The sequence below is a fragment of the Carassius carassius genome, chromosome 37 (genome assembly GCF_963082965.1).
Source record: "Carassius carassius chromosome 37, fCarCar2.1, whole genome shotgun sequence".
In the NCBI taxonomy this organism is placed as follows: domain Eukaryota; kingdom Metazoa; phylum Chordata; class Actinopteri; order Cypriniformes; family Cyprinidae; genus Carassius; species Carassius carassius.
Window position 1 is genome coordinate 29,401,795 of NC_081791.1, and position 13,095 is coordinate 29,414,889.

At 41.1% G+C, this 13,095-nt stretch overlaps 1 protein-coding gene across 1 annotated transcript; it reads left to right on the forward strand.

Annotated features, from left to right (window-relative positions):
• The first annotated feature begins 9,860 nt into the window (after nucleotides 1-9,860).
• On the forward strand, nucleotides 9,861-12,445 carry LOC132117630 (uncharacterized). Its single transcript, XM_059526963.1, has 5 exons — nucleotides 9,861-10,649; nucleotides 10,923-11,201; nucleotides 11,313-11,727; nucleotides 11,828-12,096; nucleotides 12,192-12,445. Exons 1-5 carry the CDS (start codon nucleotides 10,211-10,213, stop codon nucleotides 12,443-12,445), a joined length of 1,656 nt encoding a protein of 551 aa, XP_059382946.1. The 5' UTR covers nucleotides 9,861-10,210.
• The last annotated feature ends 650 nt before the right edge of the window (nucleotides 12,446-13,095 follow it).

Consider the following 13,095-nt stretch of genomic DNA (forward strand, 5'->3'; position numbering starts at 1 on the left):
ATTCCGCTCTGAATCAGTTTTAGAAAAAGTCCATTGTGCCATACCGAATCAAAAGCTTTTTTTTAAAATCAATGAAGCAGCCAAATATTTTTCCTTGTTTTGTTTGATGAACATATTTTTCTATGAGTGTGTGGAGTGTGTAAATGTGATTTGAAGTTCTCTGTTTTGGCATAAATCCAATTTGACAATTGTTTAAAATCTTGTGTTCTTGGATGAACTGAATTAATCTCTCATTGATGATGGAGCAGAATAGTTTTCCGAGGTTACTGCTCACTGTGATGCCTCTATAATTATCTGGGTCATACTTTTCACCTTGTTTAAAAATCGGGGTTATCACGTACACCGAACACAGCGCCTTACAGACTGCATCTTACAATCGCAACTTTATTGTGCTGTCACTTCTTTCAAGTCGAATTTCACAAAATCGGTCAGCTCCCTACCGCATCAGGCGTTTTATTTATGGGGAGTAGAATTATTTACTTATTTCAGTGAATGTAATCGATTAATCAAGGCCGGGTTTCCCAATAACGATTGATCAGCGCTTAAGGACGTTTTCTACGAGTAATTTTACGATCGTTCGTTATTGTTTCACGTGCGTTTCCCAAAAATGCACTTAACCCAGTCGCAGGTTGTTGTTGTGCTCCTCAGGAGTCGCTGTCCGTTTACCAAGTGCTGAAATCTCACCTAGCATGATTCTTCATTATAGTCGTCTATTGACGTTAACCTAATGTTGCGTTCCAGACAGACAACTTGGATATAATAACTATAATACAATACAATATTACATTCATTGAAATAAATAAATAATTCTACTCCCCATAAATAAAACGCCTGTTGCTGTCGGGAGCTGACCGATTTTGTGAAATTCGGCTCGAAAGGATTGACTGCACAATGAAGTTGCGATTGTAAGATGCAGTCTGTAAGACGCACGGGAACATGACTCGACGCAAGATATCGCAGAAAATGTAGAGTTTAATAACCAGGGCCCGGTTCCCCAAAACGTTCTTATCGCTAGTTCTTAACCTATTCCTTAACCTCTCTCTTAACCTTATGGCACGATTCCCGACACGTTCGTACGCTAAATATATCTTCTGTAAGTCACACTTTTGTAAGGATGGTCTGGGCCCGGTTCCCCGATAACGCTCACTCTTAGCGCGCTAAGAAAACTCGAAAGATATATCTTACCAAAGTTGTTTATGTTCCTAAGTGTGTTCCCCGAAGTGTCCCTTAGGAAGCTTCTTAGCACGCTGCCTCTTACGTCATACGTCACAAGAGCGCTGTCCCGAGTGAAGGTGCTGAATTAGTTTGCATCGATTGCTCAGGAATCGATTTTCCTCTTCACACAAAGGTGCATTACAGCGTTAAGAAAGACAACACGTTCCATGCAAATTAAACATTCCTCAAATTATTCTGGTAACATTTATTTTAACATAGTTTAAGTTATCAGTATAATATAGACTATAAATTAAAGGATCAAATGGTCAGTAATATCAACATATGTGTATAACATATAGTAATACACACGATATGTTGTGAAGGTTAGATGAACCTGGTATCCCTCACTAATCATCCACCCTCCTGATCCCGTTGTGCCGCTTTTTGACATGGTACACTTTTATATTAATGGTAAGGTACTTTACAATCAGAACTGATTGGCAAGCAGCTGCAGATACTTCCGTTTAATGCGGTATTTATTGCCATTGGTTAATGTTTTTAGCATAATCCCCGGCATGGAGCAGAAGGGCGTTGGTGACAGTGTGGACGCACCTCCACACCGAGGTCTTGATTAGGCCGTAGCCCTCTCCGACGACATCGATGAAGCTCTCTGTAGCAAAAAAATAAATAAAATAAATAAATACAAAAACGTAGCGCTGCAAGCAGATGGGCTTCAGGGCTTAAAGCAGAGTTCCGGCGTGTTCTCCTGGCAAGCGCAGGTCTGGGAAGCTCCAGCAGCTCCATAACGAGCTGTCTTGGGAGGGGATTTTTTTTAATATAGCCCCGTCAGGCAAAATGTCAAAAGGACTTAAGTTTTGACGCATAAAAAAAATTACATGGACTAAACGGCTCCACGTTCGGCTCCGTCTTTGATTCAATACAAGGACACATTGAATCTGGACACCACCATGATTACCCATTTATAGATCTTAGCCATTTAGAGCCAAATTGTTTGCCAGATTTTAATTATCAAAAAATTGATTGCCAATTCGCTTTAATTACATTACGAAAAAGCCTAGGCTAATTACCACCTTATTAGTTCTGTAACCACATAAAGTCAACTTCATAAATAGGCCTGTATCCATTGCGAACATAATTTATTATGAGTCTTAAAAAATAACAGAAAATCATTGTTGAGCCACAACATTGTCAACATACCATAGTTTGACTTGTACTTCGCTGCGCTGGTTTCTAAAGACTGCTGTACAGTAGCGTCATGAGCTCAAACAACGCTAAGAGAGCTAACACTTAGGAACAGCGCAAGGTTTTTTTTTTGTTTTTTTTTTGCTACAGAGAGCTTCATCGAGGTCGTGGGAGAGGGCTACGGCCTAATCAAGACCTCGGTGTGGAGGTGCGTCCACACTGTCACCAACGCCCTTCTGCTCCATGCCGGGGATTACATCCTGGTGGATGGCACTCATCCCTATCGCCAATCCATCAGTAATTGATCAGGCTACATATCGCAAAAGGGATACGCGGCCATAAACATGCAGGTTATAGTGGACCATAGGGGTGTGATCTTCGACTTGGTGGCAAGGTCCAGCAACACTTCAAGTTCCTCTGACGAGAGGCTTGGTGCCCTTTTTTACGTTGCTTCCCCACCATATTCTGTATCTCTCTCTCTCTCTCTCTCTCTCTCTCTGTTCATTGTAGATAGGTTGCTTTTTTTTCGAAAACATTAACCAATGGCAATCAATACCGCATTAAACAGAAGTAACTGCAGCTGCTTGCCAATCAAATCTTAATGTAAAGTATTAATATAAAAGTATATTACATAATTTTTAGAAGTCGTTCAACCCATGTCAAAAAGCGGCACAACGGGATCAGGAGGGTGGATGATTAGCGAGGGATTCCCGGTTCATCTAACCTTCACAACATGTGAACATTACTGACCATTTGATCATTTAATTTAAAGTCTATATTATACTGATAACTTAAACTTTGTTAAAATAAATGTTACCAGAATAATTTGAGGAATGTTTAATTTGCATGGAACGTGTTGTCTTTCTTAACGCTGTAATGCACCTTTGTGTGAAGAGGAAAATCGATTCCTGAGCAATCGATGCAAACTAATTCAGCACCTTCACTTTGGACAGCGCTCTTGTAACGTATGACGTAAGAGGCAGCGTGCTAAGAAGCTTCCTAAGGGACACTTCGGGGAACACACTTAGGAACATCAACAACTTTGGTAAGATATATCTTTCGAGTCTTCTTAGCGCGCTAAGAGTGAACGTTATCGGGGAACCGGGCCCATAATTCCGAGTACAATAGTGTTCCGTTGAGGAATTAATCATTCACGTATGTCACGTTTGTAGATGAAAACACAAGATGCTCATTTATCATTTATCTGACAATTAGGTCAAGAAAGTTTTGACTTTATGATTGTATTTATGTCCATGCTTGATGATAAATGACCATGTTGTGCTTTCATCTACAAATGAAACTACGTGAATGATTAATTCCTCAACGAAACACTATAGTATTTACAAGTCTATTAATTAGCCGAAATAAAATTGAAATAGGTTACATTTAAAAAGCATTCCAGCTAAAAGTCCAGTCAGTAGGCTATAACCAAAGCATGATTTGCATGTCAAGCATTTACAGTAGGCTATTGTTTACAAAAGTATTCAGGGGTGCTTTCTCCGAAACTACCTTAACGCTACGTCGTTCTTAAGTTGTACCTTAAGAAGTACCTTATCGTTAATACGTGGTTTCCGAAACCTTCTTAGTTAAGTATACCTTCTGTAAGTCATGCGTTCGTAAGGTTGGTCTGGAGCGCTCTTAGCTATACCTTATCGCTGCTGACGGTTCATACCGCTAGTGGCCACCACTACGCAAAAAGATTTTTTACATCGCAGTTTAATTACACATAGAAAATTTTATATGAACTTTTAATATAAAATCTGATTTAGTATTAAAATTACATTTTTACTTTACTTTAAAATTATACACATAAAATACTTAAGTTGTTATAGCCTACACCCAGTGTATGGAAGTGTTTTCATTAATAAAGTTTCCATACACTAATGGTTGTTAGCTTTTTTAATTACTATCCTAAGGCACATCAGCTGGCGAACCATTTGACAGAAAAGGCTTAGGAGTCTATAAAGAAAGATGAGTTTACACAAACTTTATAGCTATGGCAGCGAGACAGCGAGTACTTGTTTTAAATCAAAGACGGCGGCGTCCGCGGAGCCAGTTAGTGTATGTCAACTACTTTATAAGAGAACATTTTAGTCCACGGACTACCATGTCAGAAGAGACCATTGTAAAAAAAAATTTGCCTGCCACGGGAGCAAATTCTGCAGCTCTTGCATCTTGTTGGCCCAGATTTGTCAAGACAAACTCGACGGAGCTACCCCCTCAGCCCCGAAATTCAGCTGCTGGCGGCTCTTCGTTTTTATGCTGTGGGGAGTTTTCTGGAGGTTGTTGGGGATGGATATGGGCTGAGTAAGACCTCAGTGTGGCTGGGCGATCTCTTTTTGCGGACTTTTTTCCCCGACATAGTGAATGTCGGTATGTCTCTCATGTTTGCGCTTTTATTGAGGAAATCATCCAATTACACAAATGAGCGATTTACGCCAATAATGTGATACGGCTGGTGGATAATCAGCATACGTTGTGGAGAACATTAACACACTTATGGCCGTGAGGGTTTGGGATTGTACACTTGCTAAATTATAAACACATTATCATATTTATTTCTGCATGTAATTATTTCAATAAGCCCCGATAAATGCAGTTTGTACTATTTCTAAAACGCTTCTTTATAAAGAACATTGTTTTCTCAATACTTTACCTATACCGCTGTGAAGGAAAGAGCGCACAATCGATCATCGAGGCGTCGATATCAACCTATTCAGCACCTCCACCATGGACAGCAACTGCTAAGGTCGAACTTAAGAAGGTTTACCTTAAGCTACATCCTAAGGTATAGTTCGGAGAACACACGTAGCAAAGGTATACCTGTAGTTAAGGTGTACCTTTTGAGTATTCGTAGCGCGCTAAGAGACAACGTTATCGGAGAACGAACCCCAGGGGTGCGTTCTCCGAAACTACCTTAACGCTACGTCGTTCTTAAGTTGTACCTTAAGAAGTACCTTATCGTTAATACGTGGTTTCCGAAACCTTCTTAGTTAAGTATACCTTCTATAAGTCATGCGTTCGTAAGGTTGGTCTGGAGCGCTCTTAGCTATACCTTATCGCTGCTTACGGTTCAAACCGCTAGTGGCCACCACTACGCAAAAAGATTTGTTACATCGCAGTTTAATTACACATAGAAAATTTTATATGAACATTTAATATAAAATCTGATTTAGTATTAAAATTACATTTTTACTTTAAATTTTTACAAATACAATACTTAAGTTGTTATAGCCTACACCCAGTGTATGGAAGTGTTTTCATTAATAAAGTTTCCATACACTAATGGTTGTTAGCTTTTTTAATTACTATCCTAAGGCACATCAGCTGGCGAACCATTTGACAGAAAAGGCTTAGGAGTCTATATAAAGAAAGATGAGTTTACACAAACTTTATAGCTATGGCAGCGAGACAGCGAGTACTTGTTTTAAATCAAAGACGGCGGCGTCCGCGGAGCCAGTTAGTGTATGTCAACTACTTTATAAGAGAACATTTTAGTCCACTGACTACCATGTCAGAAGAGACCATTGTAAAAAAAATTCGCCTGCCACGGGAGCAAATTCTGCAGCTCTTGCATCTTGTTGGCCCAGATTTGTCAAGACAAACTCGACGGAGCTACCCCCTCAGCCCCGAAATTCAGCTGCTGGCGGCTCTTCGTTTTTATGCTGTGGGGAGTTTTCTGGAGGTTGTTGGGGATGGATATGGGCTGAGTAAGACCTCAGTGTGGCTGTGCGTTCACTCAGTCACAAACGTACTGCTTCGCCACGCCACTGATTACATACGTATGCCTTTCACAATGCACGAAGTGATGGAGACACATCAAGGCTTCCATGCCATTGCGGGTATCCCGCGAGTAATTGGCCTTGTGGACGGGACACTTATTCACATCTGCAACCCATCAGCACTCGACCAGGCCTTCATTTGTCGCAAGGGCTTCGCGGCTATCAATGTCCAAGTGGTAGTTGATCACAGGGGAGTGATTACAGACGTAGTGGCAAAGTGGCCTGGTAGCACACACGACAGCTTTGTGTGGGCCAATTCAGCGGTGGGTCAAGACGCAGAAAGAAGAGTTTTTGGGCAGAGCATTTTTTTAGGAGACAGCGGCTACCCCCTAAGAACATACCTTCTTAATCCAGTCACCAACCCCACCACGCAGTCTGAGCACAGTTACAACGCTGCACATGCTCGTACCCGCAACTTGGTGGAGCGCTCGATTGGGTGCTGGAAGATGCGTTTCCGTTGCCTTCATAAATCTGCTGGAGGGTTGCGTCTGAAGCCACAAAGATGTTGTGCAGTAGTAGTAGCTACAGCCATGCTACACAACATTGCAGTTACTGGAGGTTCAGCTTTGCCAGAAGAGGTGGAAGAAGAGGAGGAAGAGGAAGCAGGTTTCCACAACCCACCTGAATTACGAGATGCCCTACACGCTGCTGGTGTGCAAACGAGGCACCAAATGATTCACTCTATTTTTGGTTAATATTTTTTCAAGCAATTTCTTTGTTTAAATCGACCACTCAGGTTCCTCATTTATTTGTGTTTCTCTAATAAATTGAAGTTGTGCACACAGTTCATTTGTCACCTATTCCCATGCCATTTCACTTAAATGCTGAAACCCCAATCACCTTATTTTTTTACTTTAGTACTTCAAAAGGTGGTGTCACAATACCTAGGCTACCCGATCTCCTTGCGCTGTGTACCTACTATATACTGTAGCATGTGTGCTATTTGTACTTACAATTGGCTTTGCATGCATATATATAAAAAATAAATAAAATACACAGCATTAACCTCGTAGTGAAAATTGATGTGGATACGGGTATATTATATACTTGGGGAAAAGTGTCACTCATAAGGTGCTTTTTGCATGCCTAAAAACACCCCAATTAAAAGTAATGTAAACTTCTTACACACACTTTCATGAGATGGAAAAGGATATTTCCTTTAAAGATGATCTGCAAACCCAACATTGATGACAACAGTTTTGCTTTTAATCGTGTTTTATTTGAAAATACTTTTGAAAGTAAATTTGAAAAGGCACACCACAGAAAACAGAAAAATGTGAATAAGCCTGTTACTGGGTCGGCGATGGTTCACCTGTAACGTAAAAGAATAGTTAGATTAAAAACAACACGACACTCATAAACATCATAAAACCTTACCTTGATCTGGGAGTATTATTGGAACGGAAATTGATGGCTTTGAAACTGTGCCTCGGACAAAGCATACTGCTTTTCCATAATATGAACCTTTGCCTTTTCCACCTCCAGCGTGGCTCGGGCGATGTCGTTTGCCTCTTGTAGCCCTTGCTCGATTCCCCGCAGAAGTTGTAGCTTCTCTTTTTCTAGCTTCACCAGCTCATCACTGCAGTCGCATCGGATTAAAGGACGCCTTCTGGAGCCGGATTGCTGGTGCTGGGCTACCTCAGTCAATGGAAGTACAGAGCTGGGTCCCCCACCAGTTCTTTCCCGGTCTCTCCGGACTGCTGCGCCTCTCGCTTTGGCAGCGCTGGCAAAATCGTGCCATTTTTTACGGATCACGTCCCACTGTCTCAATGGGCAGGAACCAGACGCTGCCAATTTCATGGCTATGCTTTCCCAGAGTTCTTTTTTTTTTTTTGTTGGAGACCGTTGTGCGGAAACTAGCGAATAATACACCTTTGTGGTGTTCCACCTCATCCAGCAGTATAGACATTTCGGCAGCAGTGAAGCTGGCCGATCTCTTTTTGCGGACTTTTTTCCCCGACATAGTGAATGTCGGTATGTCTCTCATGTTTGCGCTTTTATTGAGGAAATCATCCAATTACACAAATGAGCGATTTACGCCAATAATGTGATACGGCTGGTGGATAATCAGCATACGTTGTGGAGAACATTAACACACTTATGGCCGTGAGGGTTTGGGATTGCACACTTGCTAAATTATAAACACATACTCATATTTATTTCTGCATGTATATTTCAATGAGCCCCGATAAATGCAGTTTGTACTATTTCTAAATAATACGCTTCTTTATAAAGAACATTGTTTTCTCAATACTTTACCTATACCGCTGTGAAGGAAAGAGCGCACAATCGATCATCGAGGCGTCGATATCAACCTATTCAGCACCTCCACCATGGACAGCAACTGCTAAGGTCGAACTTAAGAAGGTTTACCTTAAGCTACATCCTAAGGTATAGTTCGGAGAACACACGTAGCAAAGGTATACCTGTAGTTAAGGTGTACCTTTTGAGTCTTCGTAGCGCGCTAAGAGACAACGTTATCGGAGAACGCACCCAGAACGTTAAGTAAAGAAATAGAAATGAAAGGAAAAGATGAATATAAACCAATATAATATAAAAAAATATAACCAATAATAATAGGATAATAATAATAATATAAGACGATCAGTTAATGGACTCACCAGACAATGATAAATTATTATGATAAAATATTTTTCAGGCAAATGGAAACACCCATGCTACGCAGCAATCATCCCGTGGCAAAACATCTCTGGAGAGAACCTCATAACGCTCACTCTTAGCGCGATATATCTTACAAAAGTTGTTTTATGTCTGGGGAGCAATGCTGTTTTCGGTAAAACAGGATTTTAACGACTTCATTAGTTTTTTGTTTTATAGAAAACTATTTTTAAAAGATTTTCGTTTTGTGTAAATTGTATCTTCATTTTGAACGATGTTTTATCAATCAATTGCCTGTATTTAATAAATAAGAAGCAAATATAAAGCAGACAATGTAATGAGGCGCCACATGTGAACTGGAGGGTGCCGAAACTCAGCTTGTGCCTCACACATTTGAGAAATATAGGCAATATATTACAGAAAGCTTGAAATGTCTACTTTTAAACGAAAATATTATATAGGCTACATATGAAATGTGAATTTCTCTCTGGCGTTCATGGCGAGTCCGCATCGTCAACTTCATCTTTGCCGCACACAGAAAACACAAGTTTATTACCAAACAATTAATTTTCTCCTTGCATATTTTGGAACCAGCAGGCATTGAGCGAGACCCCACGGAATGAGTGAGAAGAGCGGGATAACAAACCCGAGCCTCACCGTCTGCTGAACAGAAACATCAAAATACACATAGCCAGACTAGACTATTTTAGTACAAATTATGAGCTTATTGACGATCTTTTTGCCTAGTTCCTACGTCTATGGCTTAGTGACGCTACGATGAGCATTTACTGCTTTTAAAAAATGCGGGTCAGGAAGCGGGTCGGGTATTTCATTTTTATTTGTTTGCGGTCCGAGTTGCGGGCGGGTCAGTTGAAAACGGTCGGGTGGGGGTTATTAATACATTGACCCGCGCATCACTGGCGGTAGACGCGAATTTGACGCTCTATTCGTGTTTGGTGTGAACGCAGCATGAGATCAGAGCCATATAGAGAAGTGGTTCAAACGAGTCATTTGTTCATGAATCATCGCATTCAAACTGCAAAGCTGCATTCTCAAACCTGGTAAATGTGATTAATTTTTTTCATTTTTGCCGACATAAACGCAGTTATAGTTTAAAACCTGCTTTTACAAAGGTGAATAATAATGTATATTTCTTAGATAATTAGCGAATCAGAGAAATCAAACTATTGTTGGGAAACATTCCGTTTCCGTGGCAACTTTGGAACGACAGCGTCACGCGCCACCGCTTTATGACGTCAGACTCCGTATAAAAGACCTCGCAGAATCTTTGTAGTTGAGTGATATTCGAAGCAGAGACTCGAGTCTTTGTATTACAGTCTGTATAGATCGAGATCTGCTGAGATTGTACAGAGTGTATCAGATAGAGTTCAAACTGAGATTATTGGATACAGACAGTTTGATAACTGTGCATTAAGAACAGATCTGTCAGTATGATAACTCCAGACACAGTGTCTATAGTGGCGAGAGAGGTGCATCTGGAGGTTTATCTCAACGGCGTCTTCTACACCGGAGACGGTTCCTTTGCATTAGATGGTAAAGATGTGCAGCTGGAGCTGGAGATCACCGATGCCATCTATGACCTTCTCGGCTTCAGCGGTAATCAAGAGATAGATGTGAAGCTGCAGGTCATGACGGATGAACACATCTCCGTCAGTTCCTGCAGTCCAGGAGAGATGCACGTACAGCTGGAGACTGACGAGAATGACCACATCTCTGTCTGTGAGGTCAAAGATCTGCAGCTGGAGATGAACAGGAACAGCATCTCGGAGCTGAAGAGCCCTGAGCCGGTGTCTGAAGATGAGAGCGATCCAGTCCCAGCAGGAGCTTCAGGAGAACAAGCCCTGGATGCAGAGGAGAACCGCTCAACAGGTGTCTTATTCATCTTTATTCATGTTTCTATCTATCTGTCTGTCTGTCTGTCTGTCTGTCTAAAACCAATTGGAAAACATGCCAGAAACAGGTAGCAGAGGACTCAGAAGTGGTTTTTAAAGGTCTAATTGGGTTTGAAATGTTTGGTTTCTTAGAAGTACTGAGTAAAACCTTCCAACTTCAAGCTTTTAAATGTTCTTTAAAACTTTCAGACAAGGCTTTGGTCAAGTTTGTCATTACACTCTACTTATCTAGTATCTCTTCTTTCTCCAGAACTCAACACTGGGCAGATGACCAAGAAAATTAGAGCAGTCTTCCAGGGATTTTGTGCAGCTTTCCAGGGAAAAATGCCGAACCCTGTTGGGGAAGCTGAAGTGGATCTGATTGGTCCAGATGGATCACATGTCCCAGATCCAAGTGCTCACGAGCTAGAATCTGAAACGTATCTGGTCGATTCTGAGCTATCGTGTATCACTGAAACTGATCCGGTTGCTCCTCCTGAACCTAAACTGGATCCGGTTGATCCAGAGGAATCATGCGTCAGCCCGGAAGGTGAAGAGATGCAAATAGAAATGTCATCTTACGATCTGAACTGATTGTTCATGTTTATTCTGGCTAGAGATGGTTCTAATGCCGCATTGTTGGTTTTTCTTCTTTTATCAGAAAATACCAGCACGATGAAGAATAAGAAAGTCCATGGCTTCGTCATGACCAAGAGAACGGAATATACTACAGTGAGGAACATAAAGAAAATCAGTACTTTCATCCAGAACGACAGACAGAAGCATGTTGGAGTCTCAGCGCGGCCAGATCTGGACCTGAACGTTCCTGAGCCAGAACCTGGAGAGAATCCGGATGATCCTCCTGAAGATGAATGGGATCTGGCTCCTCCACAGGAATCATGTGCACCAGCTGCAAGCGTTCCTGAGCCGCAATCTAAAGTGACATCTGAGCTTTCAATGCTGGAAAACTACGTCCCTCTAAACGTGTTGCAACTGGAGGATCGTTTGAAGAAATACACACCTCTCAAACAAAGACACGTGACTAACGTCTGGCCCAGGGTCTTCATCGGAGATGAGTAAGTCTACAACTCTATTTCTCTTATTGCTCTGTCATTTATTCTGCATGGTACGTCCTCTTTAAGAAAGACTAACACAGGCCGTTGTGTTCTTGTGCAGAGAGATCGCCACCGACCGAGATGTGCTGCAGGAGATGTGCATCACTCACATCCTCAACGCTGCAGCACCAAAGAAGCATCTTAAATACTACTTTGGAAGTTTTAATGATGAAGACATGGTAGGAACGGTCAATACAGGGTCCAGATATTACAGAGGCTTGCACATCAATTATTACGGCTTGCCTACAGCAGACAGACACTGTTCTGACATCAGCAAGTGCTTCATGCCAGCTGCCAAATTCATTGACAAGGCCCTGGAGAAGCGAGCAAGTAAGCTGAGAAACACACACAGCATTTCTCATCTATTGCAGTCCTACAGTCTAGAAATGAAGTTTTTGACCATCTAACTGTGTTTCTCTCTTCAGGTAAGGTGCTGATTTGCTGCAAGCAGGGTGTGGAGCACTCGGTGACTCTGTTTCTGGCGTATCTGATGATCTGTCATGACATGATGGTGGAGGAGGCCATCGATCACGTCATGAAGTCGAGATGCATCAGACCCTCCAGAGACGTCCTGAAGAAGCTGATGCTCCTCAATGCTGACCTGGTGCTGCAGAGAAAACTAAAACTGCAGGACATCAAAACCAGCAGAAAGAGGAACAAGTGTAGAGCGCTGATATAAAAGAAAAGTGCGCAGATTAAAAAAAAACTGTCCTGGTAATGAGCTGCTAGTACTTTTATTTATTTCTTAGTTATTTTATGTATTCATATAGTGCCGATGAACAAGTTCACAGATAGAAAAAAATAAAATGTGTATATAAATAAAAATGTGAGCAAAATAAAAATAATAATTCCGAATTAAAATCAAACTTTTGATTCAATTCTTATAGTGCTTTTTCAAATTCTTATAGTGCAGATGAAAAAGTGCACAGATAGTTAAACAGTTCAAATCAAACTTTTGCACACAGTTATATTAAATATTACAAATATTTCATTTCACGAAGCATTGTTGCTGTTGTTGTCAGTGTTCCTGATTTCTGAATTCCATCATTCTTCCATCAACCTAATTCATTACTCATAAGATCAAATACCAAGCTTGTGTTATGTTCCTGTGGCTCAGTGGTAGGTCGTGGGTTCGATTCCCAGGGAACACAGGTAAAAAATGTATAGCCTGGATACACTGTAAGTCGCTTTGGACATTCAAAACATCATAAACACATCTCAAAACCAAACATTTGCGAACACCTTCACCATAATATTAATTCCTGTTAGATTTGTGTGTGTTACATAGAGAATAGTGTGTTGTGTTTTACAAAAAGTGTTTTATGAAAT

Coding starts and splice junctions, on each gene's coding strand:
- LOC132117630 (XM_059526963.1), top strand. CDS start 10,211: ATGATAACTCCAGACACAGTGTCTATAGTGGCGAGAGAGGTGCATCTG. Junction 11,728..11,827: donor AGGGTCTTCATCGGAGATGA/GTAAGTCTACAA, acceptor GTTCTTGTGCAG/AGAGATCGCCACCGACCGAG. Junction 12,097..12,191: donor GGCCCTGGAGAAGCGAGCAA/GTAAGCTGAGAA, acceptor TTCTCTCTTCAG/GTAAGGTGCTGATTTGCTGC.